We start from the raw sequence: 21,998 nt of genomic DNA, 5'->3' as shown, positions 1-21,998 counted from the left end.
CAAATGTGGACCTGGACTTCTGAGCACACAGGCAAGCTGAAAGGGGATGCAAACACTGTGTGGCTAGCAGGATGTTTAAGTCGGCTGGGTGGAGGACTGGGAAGGGAGGGGGGGTCGGGAGGGAGGGAGGAGCCGCCTGAGGAAGCCGCTGTCTAGATGGTTAGTTAGCTGCCTGACCTTCCAAGTCCTACTTAACACGAGGTAATAACCAAAGCCATCCTAACAGATTAGATGGCCCCAGATACAAGGACGGCGATGAGGAATAAAATAGCTTTGCTAATCGCTGGAGGATTTTTTTTATCCAGACTCCACTGCTCTTACTCAGAAGGTTTATTCACTTGAAACAGAACCTCTGAGCCTCAGTGTGATCAGAAAGATTTACAACAAATCTCAGAGCTGGCAGACACGCATGCAGCCTGGTCTCAGTGCTCGCTTGCTAGCACTTTTGTAAACCAAGTTAAAGCCCAGAACAGGGAGAAACCTCAGGCGCGTTCGGAGGAAAGGGGGAGGATACAGGATCACAAGGAGGGGCAGACGACCTGGAGAAGCACCACGACCCAGGAGGAGTCCACACAGCCCCTTGGAGGACCAAAGGCTGGCCAGCTGACCTGTCCGGTTAATCATCTCTCATGTAAAAGGGAGTCAGAGCTCATTTAGCCCAAGCTCGTCATTTGACAAATGATGGAACTAAGCCTGGAGAGATGAAGGCTTCCTCAACTGCAGGTCACTCTCAACAGGTGACAGCAGCTCCTATTTCATGACAACAACCTCCCACCCCTGCCCACCAGGTCCCCTCTTCTTCCCAGCACCCCAAGCACACCCCGAAGGTTCCAGAGCACTGACACTTACCACACTGGATTCTCTCTCTTTGGGGATGGAAGGCCAGGACAGGAGAAGGGTCAGGTCCCCCCAAGACAAAAAGACAAAAAAGAAAGGAAAAAGGTCAGTCTCATCCAGCTGCCTTTTGTGCTTTGCTAGTTCACAGGCTTTAAATTGGGCAGCAGGCCTGGCTCTCTGAGTCACTGCAGGTCAGCCAAGGCAGGGCCATTAGGTGACATTTCTCAGTTTGGAAATTAACCACCCCAACTCCAAAGCTTCCCCCACTGCCAGTCCCAGGAGGGGCAGAGGGAGGCCCCTGTCCCAGCCCTCCCTGACAAGCCAAGAAGGGCGCCAAGATTACCGGTCAGCAGTTTTTAAAGCCACAAGCTTGGAAATGATCGTGCTATGCAAAATATCCATAGGGTCTGGGAGCTGAGAACATTATTGCTAAAAGAAAAGGAATTATGGGAGTGTTTTTTGTTGTTGTTGTTTTTAATTAACACCACTCTGTTTCTTTGCCAAGAAGCCCCTGGAAGCTGAAGCCTCTGATTATTTGCCCAGCCAATCACTAGCTCCCTGACTCTCCCGTCTGCTGTGGGGGGCGCTCTTCCTCTGCCAAGAGGACCAAGACACTGCAGGGACAGAAACGTGGCCTCAGGTTCTCATGACCTGCTACGGCCCTGTGGCCCAGGCGAGGGCAGGACAGTGACACTCCAGGCCCCTGGAGCCCAACTGTGTGGTGCCCAGAGGGGCTCAGAAGGCACTGGCCGTGTGCCCCGGTAACCATCTAAGGGCAAACCAAATCATCATTTTGTACACCTAAAACTTACATGATCTTATACGTCAATTATATTCAATAAAGCTGAAAAAAAAATATCGAAGGTTAGACCACACGAGGTGGCAGCTTTTAAAAAGGGTCTGCCAGGCAGCCAGGCTCTTTCCTTTCCTGATGGACCTGAGCCTTCCTGAGCCCCTCCTCAGTGCGGCTTTCTGGGTCCTCACAGTGAGGACCAGGAGGGATAGGGGAGTCTGATTCCGAATCTTTCTGATCATCTCCCTGCAGCAGTGTGATTGCTACCTTCACTTAAAGGCAGTCAACTCACAAGTCTTCACTTGAGCACCAACTGTGTACCTTTTCCAAGGCACCTGCATTGGTGAGACACATCCATAAAGTTAAAGGAACTTGGCTCCTGTCCTCAGAGGACTAATGATCTTGGTGAGGACAAAACATTTCCCAGGGGTGGGATGCAGGAGGCCAGCCCTGGCTGTCCAGTGGTTAAGATTAGGCGCTCTCAGCACAGCAGCCCAGGTTCACTTCCTGGCCAGGGAACCACACCACCCGTCTGCCGGTTGTCATACTGCAGCGGCTACGTGTTGCTATGATGCTGAAAGCTAGGCCACTGGTATTTCACATACCAGCAGGGTCACCCATGGTGGACAGGTTTCAGCGGAGCTTCCAGACTAAGACAGACTAGGAAGGAGGACCTGGCCACTTACTTGCGGAAAAAAGTGGCCATGAAAGCCCTACGAAGAGCAGCAGAGCATCATCTGATACAGCACCAGAAGGTGAGAGGATGGTGCAAAACAACAACAACAACAACAAAAAACCAAGCAGGGTTCTGTTCTGCTGTACGCAGGGTCACCGGAAGTCGCAATCGACTGGACGGCACTAATAACAAGGCTACAAAAGGACAGCAACAGAGGGCTCAGTCTTGGGACCCCAACTCTTAAACTCTTATGGAAATCTGAGAACGGCCCCCAGCCTGGGCGGGAAGGCATCCTGAAGGAGTGGGACTGAGCCGGCCCTTGAAGGATGGGCAGGGTGTAGCTGGTCTGGGATGAACAGACAAGATGTCTTCAGGGCAGAGAATACTGGGTACACACCAGGAGTTGGGAGGATGGGGAATGGGGCACTGGGTTTCTCCGCACCAGGGATTCAACAGATGGCTCCAAGCCTTTTGGTAACTCCTGGTCCTGGGGTGACAGCATTTGCAGTGTCCACTCTCGGTGGGGCCTACAAGAAACCTGCCCCCAGCCCAGCCCTGCCCTCTGCTCCCAGCCCCAGCTCCAGGCCGCACCTCTGTGGTCCAGTTCATGGTGGTTCTTCTCATCCTTCACCGTCAGGTGGGCCTGGCCGCCCAGGGCACCAAGCGCCAGCAGCCCCGAGCTGCTCCCCGTCACCGGGGGAATCCCTGGAGGCTGGAGGCCTGACGGGTGGGGTGGCAACTGGACCGGGGGGCCGTGCGTGGCGTGGGAGAGGTGCTGCGCCTGGAGCTGCTGTTGCTGCAATGAAGTCGGTGGTGAGCACAGCTGAGCAGGAGGGCAGCGGAGGCCCCAGGCCATCCCCCTCGCTCCTGCATCAGGAGGCAGGGGGAAAACGCCCCTAACACCTCTGCCCCCAGCTCAGTCCACATGCTGTCTTGCTGAAGGAAGTCTGTTAACGGACTGCAATTTAGATACAAGATTTACAGTTTCGAACACTCCACCCATCCCCCTGCCCCAGCTTCAGGACAACTTTCTCTCTCTGCACAGGTTTCCAAGCCAAGATAAATCAAGCATGCACTTAAAAGCCACGCCGTCCTCGGGGCTCCCTCTCAGCAGGGGATCCATTTTTAAGCTCAAAGCCATCACATGTTTGCTCATGCTCCCTCGCCTTCAAATGTGAGCAGCCAGCATCTCCCACCCCGGGAAAGACTCCTTAATTCTGGGCAACAAAGAATTCCTCGGGACTCAGTTCTGAGGAACTCCACGCCTGCCTCCCAGAGCCAGGGCAGACCACAGCAGAAAAGAACTCGGAGCAGGAGGAGCCCGGGGCCAGTGGAGCAAGAACTGGCGTCACTGGACATCAGAGCAGAGGAAGGGTAACTAGATGAGTTGAGAGGCTTTGGAACCAGACAGACCAGGATTCAAATCCCTGCTCTGGCACTTACTAGCTGTGTGGCCTTCGTCAGTTTACTTCAACTCTCTAGGCCTCAAATTTCCTTATCTGTAAAAGGGGAGAAGTAGCACCTACCTCAGAGGATGGCCGTAAGATCGTATGTACGATAACATCCGTATGTGTGTGGCAGCTGGGACACACAGCAACTACTCATGTGATCGTGACAGTAGCTAACACTTACCCAGGGCTTACAACGCGCCCCCCACTGTTCCAAAAACTTGACATGTATTAACTCAGTATTATCATGAGTAGCAACTACTGCTAACAATCCTCCTGCCTCGCCCCAGGCCCAGTCAAAGATTCTGTTCCCCTGCCCCAGATGCCCAGGCCTCCTACCCCACACGAGCCTCGGGGGCTTCTTTCCCCTTCCCCTTCCCACTCCCAGGTGACTGGCTTGGGCAGCTTTAGTCCTCTCTGGGGCAGCCACGACGGAATGCCCTTTGTCGTTCCTAAGACTGTGCCAAGAACCACGGGCCCTGTGAGCCAGGTTACACCACAGTCACATATTTCCTAGGGATTGAAACATTCCTTAGGAGTGACTGAGGCCTTGGAGATGCTGGTATCACTTACACATCCTTCGTCTCAACTAGCACAAGAGAAGGGAACCAGCATGTGCTGGGCGCCTAAGTGAATGCCTGGGCACTTTCCCAACATTATCTGTGACCCTTCCAACCACCTGGCAAAAGAGGGGTTATACCCATTTCACAGACGGCAAACTAACGCTTAGGGGACTGGAGCGGGCAGCCAGCAACTAGCCAAGCCCCACCACTAGTATGTGGGATCCGGACTCACACATGTCAACCAGCAACCTCATCAAAGAATGCTCCTAAGGAGACCCCCAAAGCAGGAAGTGTTGGTGGGAGGTGACCCCAAGCAAAGATCTCACAAGCTTCAAGATCTCACTCTTGATAATGAGACCTCAGCTGGCTGGTGAGCGGGGATGGGCTTTCTGGCCACTGCTGACAGACAGCAGAACATGGGAAAGGCCCACGGCTCCGCAGGGAGGGGAGGCTCCAAGCAGCAGTAAGTGTTCGAGGACAGGGTCAACGGCCACACTCTGTCCCAACTAAACTGCACATGCCACTCTAGCCCACCCCAAAGTTAACGACAGCCACAGCCACCACCACACTCCTGGCCCCGGAGGGCTTGTTTCTCAGCTCTGGGTGAAAGGCTGGTACCCACGGCCGTCGCTCAAGACCGTCAGTGCAGCTCTGGGACGTCTGTCGCTGGGCAGTTTACAGAAGCTGCCGGTGGGCACTGGTCCCAGTGTGGCCTGACCTCGGGTCTGCCTGAGATGCCAGAGCAGAAACAGCGCCCGGGGTCCTGGGAGTGGCACCACCAGAGCCCAGTGCAGACATCCAGCCCACCCTGGTCAGGGGCCGGGGGTCTTCTCGGGCACGAGCTCCCACCTCGACCCCCGCACCTCTTCTTTTCAAAGAAAATGTAATTTTTATATCTTGTTACAAAAAGAATACATGCTCATTGCCAGAAAATACTAAAATTAAGTACAGATTTAAAAGGTTTTCTAAAAAATTACCCTTCAATCCCACTCCCTAGAGGATTCCACTATTAATTTGTCTAGATTTTCTTTCACAGGAATCTGTAAATTTTAAGTGAATTCTACACAAAGGGGCTGTTAGCCTTACTGCTATACAACTGGAGTTTCAGTTGAGAGGCTTCTGAACAAATCAACACGTCCTTCTTGATGGACACGTAATATTCCCTGGGGTGGATGAACAATCCACCTTCATCAAAAGGCTCCATTTTAAAATGAGTCTCTGCCGGGGGCCTGCGGTTTTAGACCAGTTGCTGGTAGGCACTTTCATTCCGCCAGAGTTAACTATTTCGTATCCCAGAAGGCAAAGTCTGAGAGATTTAACCCACTTTTTATAGAGCACGGCCAATAAGATGACTGGAGGAAGAGAAGGGAAAAAGGAGGGGAGGCGGTTCAAAGAAGCGGCTTTGTGCCCGGCACAAGGTTAACTCCTTCCATGAACAATTCTGTTTCTAAGGAAAGAGCTGATTTAAGCTGTGTGCCTGTGGAGAGACCCTGACTTTACCAGGGAAGGGTCGCCCCCGTCCCCAGCCCTCCAGGCTCAGCCTTGCCCAGCCACCCCCTCCGGAAGCCATCCCCATCATCCTGGCCGAACGGGGCTCTCCCTTCTAAGAATTCCATCAGCTCAGACTCTGGAGCCAGACAGACTAAGGTGGGCACCCAGCTCTATCCTTTATCAGCTATGAGACCGTAGATGAGTCAGCTGACCTCTCTGGGCCTCAGTTTCCTCATCTGCAAAATGGGGATCAGAGGCAGCCCACCTCCTGGGGTTGTGCAAGGATCACATGCATTACCACACGTCAAGGCAAAGGAGGAGCTCAGTTAACACTAGCAAAAAACGATGAATGGACTGCAGATAAACCATTTCTTTCATCTTTATGTGCTGCTGGGCAACTCAGGAGTCCCAGGAAGACAGGACCTTGTCTTATCCATCCGAGCACTTCAACAGCACCGAGCATATTGCTCAGTACACACCTGCCGGGTGAGTAGGTGAAGATGTTGGAAAGGGTACATATGGGGATGCTGGGGAGCAAGTCATCGGGGGGCTCTGTCCAAAAGCAACCATCCGTCTCCATTTCTGTGCCTCCTCTCTAAAGCCCGCTTGGATGCAGCCAGAACAGTGAGTTGGGACAAGGAGCATCAGTCGGGTGTCCTGCTTCCCGGAACGTGAACCAATGAACCAGTGAACCAGCATCAGAAACTTGGAACAAAGGCTGTAGAGGCTGTTGGAAAAAGTGGCTTCCAAAGCTGCTGAGCTTCCAAGGGAGGGTGGTTTTCTGCCAGAGCGTGTCAAGCAGGAGTGTCTTCTTTGCAACAGAGGAAAGGAAACGTCCACATACTTCTCCTCTTCAAGTACAAGAGCACCCCCCACACAGTCAGAAACTGCCCCGAGGTCTCCTTGGGTGGTGTGAAGGCTCAGGAGGGAGTGACCCAGCAGGCTCCAGGAAGCAGGCATGGAAGAGTCAAGCTCCAAGGCTTCTCTCTGGGAGTGACAGCAGATGCCGGGGCTTGCCGGGCAGAGGGGCTGCTAACAAGTCTCGGTTGCAATAGACTGAAGCCAAGTTCCCCGCCCCCGCCCTGCACCACCGGCAGGGCAGGGGGAGGCGGCTGGCAATGAGCCACCCACCTTGCTGTCCCCATGTTTCAGCCCCAGCCCCTCCACAGGCAGGGCACGGCCATCTGCAGGCTGCATTTCCATCCCCTGTGACATGCCTGACTTCAGAGGATGATGTATTGAAACACGGTGACACATGAGTGGGAGGGTGACAGTGTTATCAACTGGAGAGAAATGAAATCAAGTCCACACTGGGAGAAGGGCCCTGAGCTCATTGCTTTGCACTCACCTGTCCTGGGCTTGTAGGATTCCTTCAAGACAAGGCCCTCTCCATCCATGACATGAAAGGAAGTCAGTAACCCTCCCTCCGCCTCCAATGCCAAAAGAGGGGCTGCAAGTCGAGAACTAAGTGCAGGAAGGATCGCTCAGTTGTCCCTCTAATTTTTATGCCAGAACACAGGCATGTCAAAGAATGTGTCCCGTGGGGCATACATGCCCCCGTCCTCCACACGTGTGCCTCCGAAGGTCTGGCCACTTACAGGAGAGGCTGAGGGCAGACCTGCTGGCAGTCTGTGTGATGGGATTATGTACCTCGTGCTTTCTGCCTCTGCTAGCCGACTAATGCTTCACTTCTCAGGCTCACAATTTGGGTTCAACTCAGTGAAGTTGTCTAAGCATTCCCAGAGCCAAGACCCACTGAGGACGCCCACCAGAGGAAGCACCACCTTAAGTGCATGAAAAGAACACTTCCTGCCCCCAACTGCCACTCGGTCCTCTATTTCACGTGGCTGGTGGGCCCCACAGCTCACGTGGCTGGCGGGCACGTTGTGCTTCCATGCTCTGTGACAGCTTTTAGAGCTCACAACAACCCCATTTCAGAGACGAGGACAGGCTCGGGGAGGCTAGTGACTCCGATAAGCCAGAAGCAACCAAAGCCAGGACTCAAACTCAGCATCGTCTCCACCACAGCGGCCTGGCTGAAGGAAACAGCTGCAGTCCTTAGAACGCACACTCTCTTCGCCTGCTATCCTTGTCCCTCATGCGAAATTCAATCAGCTGAGCCCAGCTCATCAACATCCTGGAGTGAATGCAAGAACCTCAGGTATGGCTTCAAAATACCCTGTGTAGTTTGTGACGAGCTACAACCTCCTTCTTCCTCCTCCTCACCTCCGACTTAAAAAAAAAAAAAGAGTCAACACTTTACAACATCTCTTCCAATAATAACTTCCAAGGGAGTGCAGATCAAATTGTCGGAGGGCAAGCAGGGTGAGCCCCTCCACCCACAAGGTTCAGTGACCTTGGGCCAGCATGGAGGAATGTAAAAGGAGGGTTCTGGAAACGGTTGATAGGTCAGCTCACAAGGTCTTTCATCTGCCTGGGGATGCCTTCTGCAAGCTGCTGACCAAGGGTCAAAATTTCCCTCCTCACGCTCAGGAACTTTGACCCTCTAAGGATCCCCCAATAATTTGGATCCAAGAAAAAAGAGCACGTCACAGTCATGGGTCTACAGTAACTGGGTCCCGCCAGGCCCTGGCTAGCAGAGGGACAAACTTTGGGCCTGTTCCCTAGATGGACACTCGAGGTTCCTGTGGCCCCGCAGGGGACCAGGGCTGGGCCAGCACAGCTGGGCTCCCTCCACCTGCCCCTCTTCTCTTTCCTCACACCAATCTGATGCCGAATCCCGGCCTTTCTCACGAGGAGGGAGACCCTAGAAATCCTCCAATCCATGCAATAAATGGGCCGCTAGGCACAGGCCGGCCCACACTAGATACACCCAACTGAGCTCTCTCTGAGGTCAGCCAAGACACGACCTCAGAATCCTTCCACTCCATACCCGAGAGCCAGAAACAGCTGACTGAAGCGGGCACATTAGATGGAACCTGCCTGGCCCTCCATTTTGTCACAAACGGGGAAACTGAGGCCTGGTACAACGAAGTGACTCTTGAACTCCCAGACCAGAGGACCAGGCAACTTCTCCCTCCATAGTGGCAACTCCAAAGCGCTATGGAGGCAGCCACTAGTTGTCAAGAGCCTCCTGGGACCTTTTCTTCACGGCCCTTTGCTGCTGGGGCCAAGACTCCTGCCCTTTCACGACCAGCCCAGGGCCCTCTGGCACTGGCCATCCTTCTCCACATCACTTCCCTGAGGCTGCTCAGCGGCAGCCGCTCCCCTCTCGTCCCTGCTGGGAGGGCGGTGGTCGTGGTGGTGACGGTGGCGGTGGCGCCAGCCCGCGGTGCGCGGAGCCTCAGCTGTCCATCACTCCTGCCGCTGCAGCTCCGTCAGGCGTGGCGATGGGATGGCCGCCCGCCTAATGACAGGGCGATGGCAGCATTCACTCAGAGCGGAGAAGCAATTACCTTGAAAACCGGGGTCACAGGCCCCACTCGTTGGCTTTGATTGAATTCCAATACTTCCTCGAGCTGCCGTGACCTCACTTGCAGCTCCCTAAGTGCTACTCACGGGGAGAGGTGCACGTCCGGGCAGTGCTTCTCCCCCAGTTTCTCTCTTTTCTTAGAGCTTAAGACAAATTATTTTCAGAAGAGGATTTTAATTCCAAAGAGGGACGCAGAGGGGGAGAAGGGACCCCACTGTGGCCACCGCCGGGATGGGAGGACTCAGCCTGAAAATTCAGAAGTCCCCTGCAAGGGGATGGGCACGAGGAGCCAGAAGAGGAGAAATTCCAGACGACAGAACTCACTACGCACTTCCCATCCTGCGTCCCTTCTGCCACTATCAGCAGGGCCACCAAGCTGTGAACTGGTCACCGAGGCCGAGGACACAGGCCCCACACTACGGCTGGACTGGTGGGGGTGCGGGCAGAGCCGGGGCTGAAAGTCAGCCCCTGACCTCTGGCCTCGCTTTGGTCCTGGTGTACGTAACAGTCCATGAGCCACTTCCCCTCTCCGTAAAACAAGGGCAACAGCTAGCTCAGTGGTTCTCCACTAGGGGCCATTTCACCCCCTCTAGGGCATCTGACGGTGTCTGGAGACGTTTTTGAGTGTCATAAGTGTGCGTGGGGGGTGCTACTGGCATCGAGTGGAAAGAGGACAGGGCTGCGCTGAACATCTCACCACGCACAGGACAGCCCCACAACAAAGGATCTGGCCCCAAATTTCACAGTGATGAGCCTGAAGGACCCTGGGCTAGATGATCTCCGAGGAGACTTCAAACTTATTACCCAGTGGGGGAACCATAATATCATGCTTCCCAGCTCAGTGACTAAAAACATTGACCACTTACTCATGTTTCCCTTTCCAGACTCCTCTCTGCTCCTCCCACACAGGAGGTGAGGGTCTGGTCCTCCCCCAGCATTGCCAGGATTCAGATCAGGTGAATGCTTTCATGCCTCCCCTCTCCCCCCTCCCCCCAACAGCTGCCACAGGGCTTAAACCAGAGCACAGAACCACGTACCCATCACGGGTCCCAGGGGTGTGATGGGGGTCGGAATCCACCAGCATCACTGTCACTCCGAACCCAGCCTCCCAGCCTTCCTGGCCCAAAGAGATGAGCTGGTCCAACCTCTCCTTTAACAGATGCAGAAACTGAGGCCCGAGGAAGAGACGGGACCTGCCCGAGGTCACACAGGTAGAACCACAAGTAGAACACATCACTAAGCTCACCAAGCAGAACATTCTGGGCCTTCAGTCCCACCTTGAAATAATGACCTCACATAAGAACAAAAAAAGGACTGAAGACCAGCCAGGGTCTCAGAATGTCAGGGCTGAAGGGGCCTCAGACAATCAGTCCACTGCTTCCCCAGCCTGATTACCCTTCAGAAGGATCTGGAAAACTTCAGAAACACAGATTCCCAGTCTCACCCCCAGACCTATGGAAAGAACACTGGGGCGAGTGCCCTGGAATCTCTATTGTCTGGAAGCCCCCCTGGGGGACCGTGACCCCACTGTCTGTGGATGGGAAGCAGTGAGTCCTTCATTTTAGGGACAGAATAAGGACAGGTATACTCCGAGGCTAAGAGTCTTGCCCAAAGCCACATGAAAAAACTGTTTTTCCCCAGATGCTTATCTTAAATATCCTCAGCCTCCCACCAAGGCAGCAAGCAGGAGAAAGAAGCTATGTGAGCTCAAGAAACGCACTGGAGATGCAAGCCAGGTAGGGATGCTGGAGGGGAGAGATCGGCCTCCTGCCTTCCCTGAGGGTCGGACCGAAGAGGGCCTCACAAAGCACTCTTGGATATTTCTCCCTGTGCCCGGATGAGACGGGGCTTCTAGAAGGTCAGGAAGACCTGTGATGAATGCTCAGCCAGGCAGCTCAGTGCATGGGACAGCAAGGCCCAAACCCGATTCCACAGCACGTTTCACATCAACAGTACAGCAGAGACCGTTCTGAACCCAGGTGGCCAAAGAAGGGCAGACCTTTGCCAGGGAGGGGACACAGCAGACAGGCGCCCAGGGAGGCGCGAGGAGGCCAGTACCCTGGTCAGTCAGCATGACCTCCAAGGTGATCCCAAGGACCACTCTCAATTGTGGGGATGCCAAAAGCTGGGGGAGGACACTGCTGATGAGTTTAGAGTTGGATTTGAGGCATGTCGGGCACCCCTTTAATTAGGGGACCGAGAGGCGCTTGGGGAGCCAAGGGGGAGAGAGCCCCAAATGGTCCCAAGCCCATGAGATGTTCGGGGAAGCCGGGACCCTGGGGCCGCCATTCTTTGAGGCCAGCTAAGGTCAGGGTCGATCTCTGGTTGTGGCAAATGAGAGGAATAAAAGGGCTATACACACGGTGAAAGGCAGACTGGGGAGTCCACGTACCCCGATGATGGCGTTCAGCTCCGTCATGGTGACCTGCTTGGCACGTTCCACCGCCTGCGCCACCTGCTGCTGGTGCTGGAGGGAACAGGGCAAGGGTCAGAAGAGGCCACCCTCCCTGGGGAGGCACAGGGAGTGCTGCTCCGGGCAGGCAGTCAGAACCCCCCAGAGAAGGCAAAAGGGGGCCAAGAGGGTGACCCAACCAGAGCAGGACACAAGTGGGATGGGGACGGGGCATTTTTACTTTCTTCTTTAAGCCCTTTGCAATAAGCATGTATTCCTTTTGTAATCAAAACTTCCTCTGAATTAAAATATAAATGAGCCAAAAGACAGCTATTAGTCAAGCGCCTTCCTCTATCACACATACAAAAAAGCTTCCTTCCATGCATCTGAATATGAGCTGAGGATCAGAGGACACTCCTGACTGAGGATGAGCTTTCTGAATGCGCTAACAACACTGGAGTCACGCGGGAGAGCCGCCCGTTTTAGGAGACATGGTGAGAGTGGTGAGGGGTGGGTTGTGAGGATGTCTGCAAGTGACATTCGAGTGGTTCAGAAGAAAAGTATGTGTATCTGTATATACTCATCTCTATCTATCTAAGTAGAGAGTAAGCAAACAAAAAAGTATGTGCCCAGACAGATTAGAAAGAGAGAGAAAAAGTGGCAAGGCGGACCCTAATATAAACTGTGGACTTCAGGCGATAACGAGTGTCAGTGTGGGTTCAGCAACTGTAACAAATGGCCCACTCTGGTGCAGGATGTTGTTAGGAGGGGAGGCTGTAGGAAATCCCTGCACTTTCCACTCAGTTTTCCTGTGAACCTAAAATTACTCTGAAAAATAAAGTCTATTTAAAAAAATTTCTTTCTGGTGCATTCATTGCCTTCAGCTTTGAGGTAGCATCTGTTTTGTGTACAGCTCTCTGCCCACTGGGCTGTAAGCTGTGAGGACATCACTCTATTCTGTTTTTACATGAATTCCATCATTTACTGGTCATTACTCTGACTCAGAGACCCAGGACTCCAGGAGGCAGCTGAGGTGGCCTGAGCCATAGAGGGGACGTGGAGGGCAGGGCCTGGCCCAGCTGGAGTGAGCACTGGGCAGAAACAGGCCCCTCAGTCGGCCCAGCTGTCTGCCCTGCACGAGGAGCCTCCCTGGAGACACTTCTTTCATGTCGCCCATTAGCCCAGCCCTGCCTCAGATGGGGGCCCCTTGGAAAGTGCTGAGAAGGTGATGTGACTGACTGGTCATGCCTCTGGCGAGGACACTGTCCTGGGGACTGGGGTCCCCTTAGAGGTTCTGGCCCTTGGCACTGACTGGCCAGGCTTCCTTGCTCCTAGATGTTTCCAGGTGTGGAAGTTGGGGCACAGGGAAGGTGAGGCTGGGAATGCTGGCTTGATGGGGCATAGTGGGCAGAGGCTCCCACTGCCTGCTGCTAGCCCCGTCACAGGCCAGGACCCTCCTCCCTGGTCTGCGCAGCAGAGACCCAGTTCTACCAGAAGAACAAGCAAATGGTCCCTCTGGTGTGCTGGAGAAGGCTCTGCAAATCTCCAGGTTGTTAACCTCAGTCAGTAGGAATGGACAGGAGTGGGCTCAGTGGGACCCGGTCAGCCGCTGGGCTGCTTTGGAAAGAAAAGGCGGACACAGTAAAAGGCCTTACCTCTTGTGACAGGAAAGGCATGATCTGTGCTAAAATTGTGTTCAGTCTCTTCGCAATCTCTGTCTGCAAAAGAAGAGAGGCTGCGTGAAGCTCAGGCACATAGATCAGGTGGCCGAAATGCCTGACAGGTGGGAGTGCAAACTCGCCCCAGACCACAGACCCTATGACCGGCTCCATCCTGTCCACGCTCAGTCGGCGTCGTCCCAGGGGGCCTCGTTAAACCCACAGCATCCAAAAATCTCTTCCAATCCGCCCCCCAGCCAAGCTGCCTACATTTTGCGTAGCTCCAATTTCCTATCGGAGGTGGTCTAGATGTTTGGTTCAGAATACAGTTTGCCTCCTCTGGACGGAAGCCCTAATTAAAAACGAAGCAAAACAAGAACCCCCACACCGCACACCCCAGTAAAACCTACTACAACAGTGAAACGCAGTGAGGTGCCCAGTGGCGCCCGATGGCAACAGCAAGACAGGCGCTGAGACAAACAGGACAGGACGCAGCTGGGGCCAGCTGCACAGGCAGTGATAAGTGGCACAGAGGGTCTCACTCGCCCCCCCCCCTTGTCTCTGCTGCCTCCCCCAACCAGACCAATCCCACCCCCAGCCATGTGCAACCCCACCTGAACGCCACCACTAATGCTTCAGTTTTTAGGGTAAAGCACGGCCTCCTCTAAGAAGCTGCTCAGGAGGTAACTCACTGGATCCCTAGCCCTTCACATATGTTGATCGTAGAAAAGCAGATCAGCTCTCCGCCTCACCCCCTAACACCCCAGAAAAGATCACATTTAGAGAAACACCAACTGTTTTTGCCACTCATGTCCTATGTGAACCCCAGGATCTCAGACTAAGAGGGGCTAAAAAAAGAGAAAAGAAAAAAAGAGTCGTGCTAAACGGTTAACTGAGTCCAGACAATAAGGCCTAGAACCACTGATAGACAAGGCTCAGAATTGCTTTTCTTATCTCATTCTGAATCTGTGGCCGCCGGGACTGAGGTCCCAGAGCTGGCTTCAATGCTCTCATCAGTACACAGCAATCTTTCAGAGACAAAACCATGACAACAGCCTTAAAAAACCTGTGATCATCTGCATGTCAAATGATTCTGGATGAGAAATCCCTGTGCCCTTAAAATAAAAACCATGCTGTCTGAAGGCTTACCAACAGACCCTGGGCCTCAGGAGAACTCCTGGGGCCAGTACCCCCACATCCCTCCAACCACAAGCCACTGATGAGGACGCCTCTGGTTTGTGAAGAAGACAGGCCATCGACTAGGAATCTGATGGACTTTTGTGGCCTGACATTCCGGGGCTGCAGGCTGCAGCGGCGGGCTCCAACACAGACGGCCTGTCCACTACATCAGGGACTGCTGGGTGGGGATGGGGACAGCTTTCCCCTCCTGGAACATTCCGCATCCCTAGGAATAGGTCCAGTTTCTCCGACCACAGGCACTTGGGACAATTCTTTGGTGTGAAAGACTGTCCCTCGTACCCCCAACACTTCCAAACTCCCAGGAGGGAGGGGACAATCACCCCAGGCTGAGACCCACATGCACACATCTTGGGGATGCTCCAGCAAGGACACGGTACATCCAGGTTTGTCAGCCTCAGTGCTACTGACATTTGGGGCCAGATAATTCTTCGTTGTGTGGGCTGGTTGTGCAGTGCAGGGCTCTCAGCAGCTCCCTGGGCCTCCACCCACTAGCCCGCCATTCATACTGTAAGAAACCAGGGAAGATTAATTATTGTATAAATTACTCCTCTAGGTAAGGGGGAAGAGTTCTACTCCAAAATAGGGTCCTTTCTCATTTCTGTTCATTTTTTCCTCCCCCAAATTGATCAATAGTGGGGAAGGGGAATGAAATATAAGAGTCAGGGTTGTATATGGCAGCAGTTCTAGAAACAATCAGCTAGTTTGCATCCTAGTCCAAACCTGCAGAGAACAACGCGGTCACTCAACTGTCACATGTTTATGTGCCAAATAATAGAAAGATATATTAAAAACAAAAACCAGAAATAAACTAAATAAACCAGCTTCACTGCTCAGGGAAGCGCATTGGTTCAAGGCCTCTCACCTCAGCAGAGCCTGGCACATAGTAGGTGGTCAAAAAATGTTTAGCCAAAAGAATCCCACCAGCTTCCCTGCATCTATTTTTTGACTCTTCATAACGCAGTGTACCCCTGGGCACGGATCTGGGCCTGCCGCCGTCGGGGCAGCATCGTGGGAGGGGCCGTGGCGAACTGAGTGTGGACAGACAACTGGGAGGTGGGGTGGGCATCAGTCCAAGCTTCGCCAATAGAGCGAGGTGGTGTGGTCAAGCCAGACCGACCACAGCCAACTCGGTGGGCCCCTGGCTGCTGGCCCCTCCCCACAGCCGGGAGGGCAGGTGGCAGGCCCCGCACCTTCCCGGTCACTCCAGCCTACTTAGCAACTACAGTTCTCACTATCTCTGGGGTGGAGGGTTACAAAAGGGTTCCCAGCTGTTGCTACTTCCTCTAGCAAATAGGTCAAGTGTCAGGGTCTTGGTAGTCAAAGGGAAAAAGTGAAAAGTAGCGACCTTTCCCTTCCCCACACCCTGCAGCAACCGTGGCCAGAGGCTTCCCCTAGGTGGGATCTTCCCGCAGGCCTGGTCCGGAGCCCAGCATCCTCTGGTTGTGAGGAAAAGGGATCCGCCAGGATTCCATGCAGGCATGCAGGCCACCAGGGGACCATGGGCTGGGCTGCTCAGAAGCCCCCTGGGTGGCTCAGAGCGAGTTCCCTCAGTCCCACCCTTCCACCCCACTGAAAGCAGTTCCTGCCTCCTTCACCACCTCCCAAGACAAGAAACATCAACTGAGGGCCATCAGAAGGCTCCACATGGCTATGGAACATTCTGGAGACCTGGGTATTCACATTCAGGCTCCCTCCTGGGGCCTAAACCCAATGAAGAGAGGCCTTGGTGAGCGGCAGGAAGGACTAGGGCATACCAGGAGACAGGGTTATGGCGGGGGGAGGGGGAGAGGGGAGAGGGGTTTACACTCGAGGAGCTTTTATAGTAAACCAGGGCTTCCCTGTCTTTGGATCTGGGTTTTTTTCTGGGGGGAAGTGGGGGCAGAGAGAGCATGCAAATCCCATCCCTCCCAGGGGCAAGCCATCGCCTGCTGCTGAGCAGCACGCCCCTCAAAAGTGGAAGCAGGGACTGAGTGCCACCCCTCTCTACGCTGGCCACCAACCCTGAGAACAGGCTCAGGACACGCTGGTGAGTCAGAGAAGGAACAGGAAAACTGGTCACTTAAAGTCTTTTTTTAATGTTTATTTTTGTGAGGGTGGTGATTGCGGGAGGAGCTCCTGGAAATAGGAAGTTGACCGGACAGAACCACTCTTAACAACAACAATAATAATAATGGCTAACATCCGCCGACCCAGCTGTTCCAAGCATTTCACATATGTGAGCTCTCAGTAAACCCAAAGGGGAGGTGCGTACTAAAATCTCCACTTTTCAGATGGGGAAACTGATGCTCAGAAATTAAGCAACTTCACTAAACAATTTCCTACCAAACAGCCACATTTTGACATTCTGAGAGAGCTTAGAAGTATTTTTGAAAGAAAAACTACTGTCAGGGTTAATAATTGACAGCATTTCCGATTAGAACAGCTGTTAAAACAGCATTTGATCCAACTCAAACAAGCTCTAAACATCAGTTCCAAGAAAGGAAGAAAAAAAAAAATCAAGACGTGTGACTTCGACAATCGGGACAAGTCACAAATCACAAATTGGAACTAGATCATACATTGGAAAACTCCTTTTGGCGATTCAGGGCACGGTTATCAATAAGGCAGACGTGGTCCATGAGGCTGACCTCCATCCTTCCCTCCATCTCGGTCACACAAAGCCACCACCTGTGAGCCAGATCCTCAGACACAAACCCGAGAGGAGGGGGTGCCGGGCAGCAGGAAGGCGGCTTCCTTTGGAAAAAAGGTGTTTGGGGAGCCTGTTGCTGCCTTTGAAAGTTTCTTTTCAAGTGTGGTTCAAAGAAGGCGGCTTTGCTGGTGGAAAAACATTGTTCCTTGGAAGGAATTAATCTACTAGACACAGACAGAGAGGCAGTTCAGAGAAACGTGCAGAGAGATTCTGCAAAATTCAGAATCTGCGCTCCCAACTGGGCGCTGGGGGTAACATCTGCCCTGCGTCTCTGTCGAGATTGTTAGGCAAATAAATGACGGAAAACAAGATAGTAGGGGGGCAAGTGTAATTTCCCAAAGAGCAATCTGCTCAACGCGCCTTAGTAGCTCCCATTTGCATGATCATCTCCTCATTAAAGTAGGACCTCCAAACATCTTGCTGTAAACCGAGGGTACTTGAGCATTCCAAAAAGGGTATTTCTCTAAAAACATTCTGGCACTCACATTTGCTGCAACTTACCATCCTTGGGCCTCTGACCCAGGACACTGAATTAAGGGAGATGGAATCTGCTCTCGGTCCTCACCCCCAGCAACCTCCTGCTCCTGGCCTTCAGCACTCAGCCACTTGTTGGCCCTTTTTTAAAAAATTCAGCTGACTGCTCAAGACTCAGTTGACAGCCACTTCCACCAGACGGTCTGTCCGCTACTTGGTTTTACGCTGCCGTCAGCTCTTGAGAATGCACACTCCATTTTAAGCTCAGCCAAACAAAAACAAGGAGAGGGAGAAATCTGCCACTTTAAAGAGCATGTTATGACCCAAAGTCACACAGCAATGCCCTGGCTTCTACTCCCAGCTCTGCCTCCATCTGGCTGTGTGGCTTTGGGAAGAGCACTTCCCTCCTGGTCTTCCGTTTTGTTGTCTGCAAAATGGAGGGACGGACTGGATATAACATATGAGATCCAGGAGTCATCATTTAGAGTTTTAAGAATGCTAAACATTCCTGAATTGCTCTGTGACATATTATTTCCTCCATAAAGCTCAGCGAAACAGAGCATGGCACGAGCGTCAACGACAAGCAGAGAAGAGGCAAGCCACCTTGAGATGTGGATGGACGTAGGGTGGTGGGCTGGCCGGGGCAGGCTGGGGCTCAGTCCTGAGGTTCAGTCTTCATAGCACAAACCATTCAAATGTGTCCATTAGCAAAAGTGCACACAACCATCAGAGCAGGCCAGAGTGGGGATGTCCTATCTGTAAGTGTCAAGCACCTACTGTCCGGGTTCTGTGATTCACAAGACAAGAGTGGCGGCACACTAAAGACGGCCAAGCAAGGGCTCTTCACGCCATTTTGTTTAGTGGGAAGTAACAGCAATTCCACATCTGTGAGATAGTCAAGGGGCCGCTACTAGGCTCCTAGTTTCACGTCTACAAGGATTTCTTCCTGGGACAATCAGGGCATGGTCTTGGAAAGAGCCGTGTGTTGTGAACCTGGAGACTCATGTGTGGATGTCAGTGAGAGAAATGAGACGAGGGAAGGAGGCCTGCCTATGTGAAACACGAGCCACACCCCAAAGTCATGAAGAAATGGTGGTGCTCGACCCAGCTCTGTCCCTGCCAGGCCATGTGACCTCTGGAAAGACGTCCTGCTGGCTGGGCCTCAGGTGACTCCTCTAGAACCACGTGTTTGGGTGGAGACTCAGGCGTTCTAGGGTTCTTGAATTTTAATCAGGTTTTACCTGGTTCTCTGACTCAAGTGCTAGGGTATTCAGAGAGTCTGCTTCATCTTGAATTAAAATCACAGGGGCACAGGGAGACGCTGGGGGCTGTGCAGAAGGAGGAGGCTCCAGCAGCCGGGCGCCACCATCTCCCAGCAATCAAATATTGGAAGATTCCGGAACAATGTGTCCAGGCAATTTCAACTTAAAATATCCCATTGCATTTCCTAGGCAATTCTAAATTGATAGGCCCTCAATTATTGCACTACAAGATGAAATTCCTTGCCAGGCAGTTTCTCCTCAGACCAAACTCGGAGAGCACTGAAACAAAGCAAGTGGGTATTTTATTGCTCGTGGGAGGGAAGTCCAGGGACAGGGACCTCCGGCAAAAGCCTGCATGGGGTTCCCAGGCCCACCTCGTCCCCTTACCGGCTCTCCGGGAAAGCAGCACCATAGTGTCTTTAAGAAGGGGACAAATAAATGGTCCACTTACCAGCCGAGGGAGATAATAACCCCTGCTCCTGGCGGGGCTGGGGAGGTTTCCATCACAGCTCACTCAGTGAGAGGTGAGCCTCCTTAAAGGCCCTTTTAGCACTGACATATTGATCAAATTATATATAACTACGACACCATCAAATATTTATGCTTCCAAGGAAGCCTGCTGAAAATTCTTTATGCCGGAAGGTACAAGAAAAGGCCCAGCCCTGGCGTGACCCTGAGGATCTGTCTCCTGGAGGGAATGGGATGCTGGCTGGGGCCAGCTGTGATGGACATTCCACACACTCGCCCCTACGCCCTTCACACAGGGTAAGGATGGCAGGCAGGGGACAATGCACTCGCCCTTACCCAGCTAGGCCCCGTGAAAGGCAAGGGAGTCTGGGAGCTGAGGCTGTGGCGTGACCCTTCCACACACTTCCCTGAAAGGAATTAAGCCTTCCCTTTCTCTGGTCCCCCCAAGAAATCTCAGACATTTCCCGCCAAAAGTCTAGGGAGTAAGGGAATTGGGAATGGTGGGGCTGAGAGAGGAAGGGGGGAGTGGCGGAGGTGGGGGAAGAGGAAGCATCTAGGCCACTGACCCCGGAAAGAGCTGGCAACGCCAAGCCTCGAGACCTGCACTCCAGGCCCAGGTACGTCCTGCACTTTGGCCTCAGTTTCCGTTACACGGCAGAGGCAGATTCGGGTCCAGTACAATAACCAGAGTTCTGAATTAGGTGCCGTGTGCAAGTGAGTGTCCCACCCTCGGAAGCATTCAGTGGCAACCCAACAGGGAAACGGGTAAACACCACTCATGGGAGGGACCTGGGCCTAGATGACAGCCAAGTTCCTCCTTGGCTCTAAGATTCTAACACTTTCATTTTTCAGACTCTCAGTTTCCATCCACCGGGCTTCCTGTTAACAAGATCCAATAATCTTTAAATATTTGTTCACTTTAATTTCTTGGTTCCCAAACACATTAAACTCTGCTCGCCTCCCACCCCCACTCCAGGGAACGGCTCTCAAAGAGCTTGCTTGTGTAGACAGAACAGGGAAAGCCTTTTCAGATTACACCTTCCCCCAGCACTGCCCATTCATCCCTGGCTCAGCCACCCTTCCAGCCCTCCCTCCCCTCAGATAACCCCCTGCCCCCTCCCCAACCTTCCCAGACTCCACTGGCCAACTCCTGCCAGGAGGGAGAATTCTCAATTCATCCCCAGGAGGTTGCCATGGCAACCCCCCCCCACCTAATCCCCCTTGGAACATTATGCAAATCTCCCCTCACCCTTCAACAGGCTGTAAAAGTCACATTACCCTTGCAGAAGCAGCTCATTAAATTTTGGGGGTCTCCCCATAAGGTCAGTGCTACAAATGAAATACTGGCTATGACTTACGGACAGGGGTGCTCTGGAAAACCTGGGCGGCAGGAAGGGAAAATGAGGTGTCAGGGGAGGGGACAGGCAGACTTCGGGCAGAAACAGAGCCCCATGTTATCCACCCACCACCGAGTTCACAACCAAAGAGCATGTCCCCTCCTTAGATTAGAAGGGTCAGAGTCCTCTCTCCTCAGACAAGGATGGCAGGAGTGGTGGCATTTCATAGGCCATAAAAATCAAGATTCGTTATCTGTTTATATGATCGGCTTGTTTATATGATCGGCTCCCTCTCCAACTGACCTCCTCCCAAACCACCATCGTGTTCAACATCTCCTTTTACAGATGAGGAAATGAGGCCCAGGGAGGGCAAGGAGCTGCCTAGGTCACAGAGCAAGACAGTGGCAACCAAGTCTCCCAGCTCTAGAGCCAGAATTCTTCCCCCTACATCAAGAGTTCTCAACCAGGGGCGATTTTGCTCCCCAGGGGACATTAGGCAATGTCTGGTGAAATTTTTGGGTGTCACAACTGGAGTGGTGCTACTGACAACTAGGGGAAAGAGGCCAGGGATGCTGCCAAACATCCTAGGATGCCCAGGCCAGCCTCACCACAAAGAACTCTCCAGCCCCAAATGTCAGTAGTGCCCAGGCGGAAAAACCCTGATCTGCGCATCACCGACGCTCACATTTTACTGAACTCTGAAAGGCTTTGTCTGGGGACTTCCCAGAACTGGAATCAAACCCCTGCAGTACAGGTGGGTCTGGGGGTTGGACATGTGGGGAGACCACAAAAGACCACACCTTGATATGGCACGTGGATAAAGATCCTCGGTCCACAAGTGAAAGCGCCCTGGTTTCCAGTTCTAAACCCGCCCCAGTCCACCGTGACACCACAAGCGAGTCACTAACCTCGGTACATGTCAGCGTTCCTGTCTGTCAGGTGGTGCTCATGACGCCCCCTCTGCAGGGCTGGGACGCGGAGCCGGCAAGCAACAAAGGAGAAGGGGCCCTGGGAAGTCTTACAACACACACAACACCAAGATCCTGTCCTCGCTCTCTGAGGCCCTGGCAACTTTGGGGACTCTGTCCCACTGTGAGAATACCTTGCTAGGTCCTCCTGTACGCACAGTGGGTACTGTGCTAAGAGTTAATATGGGTCACCTCATATAATCCTCCTAACGCTCCCTATAACCACAGTCCAAGATATGAACCCACCAGCCATGTACGGCTAACTAACGTCACTTAAAATTCCATTTATAACTCAGTCCCTCAGCCACG

General features: G+C 53.1%; 1 protein-coding gene across 8 annotated transcripts in view; it reads right to left on the bottom strand.

The window, feature by feature from the left end:
* The window catches only part of LOC124233061 (transducin-like enhancer protein 3), a 48,708-nt gene that overhangs the window by 14,799 nt on the left and 11,911 nt on the right, over positions 1–21,998 (bottom strand). For 4 of the 8 annotated variants that reach the window (XM_046650113.1, XM_046650116.1, XM_046650115.1 and 1 more), the window contains exons 5-8: positions 13,289–13,351; positions 11,604–11,708; positions 2,898–3,102; positions 850–866 (exon numbers count right to left, since the gene is read on the bottom strand). In XM_046650113.1, the coding sequence (XP_046506069.1) occupies positions 850–866; positions 2,898–3,102; positions 11,604–11,708; positions 13,289–13,351 (390 nt within the window). The remainder of the gene's footprint in view (positions 1–849; positions 867–2,897; positions 3,103–11,603; positions 11,709–13,288; positions 13,352–21,998) is intronic. The other 4 variants (XM_046650118.1, XM_046650120.1, XM_046650119.1 and 1 more) reach the window with 1 other exon arrangement.

Source organism: Equus quagga, unplaced genomic scaffold, assembly GCF_021613505.1.
Source record: "Equus quagga isolate Etosha38 unplaced genomic scaffold, UCLA_HA_Equagga_1.0 153_RagTag, whole genome shotgun sequence".
Classification (NCBI taxonomy): domain Eukaryota; kingdom Metazoa; phylum Chordata; class Mammalia; order Perissodactyla; family Equidae; genus Equus; species Equus quagga.
This window is presented reverse-complemented; position numbering and strand designations above follow the sequence as displayed.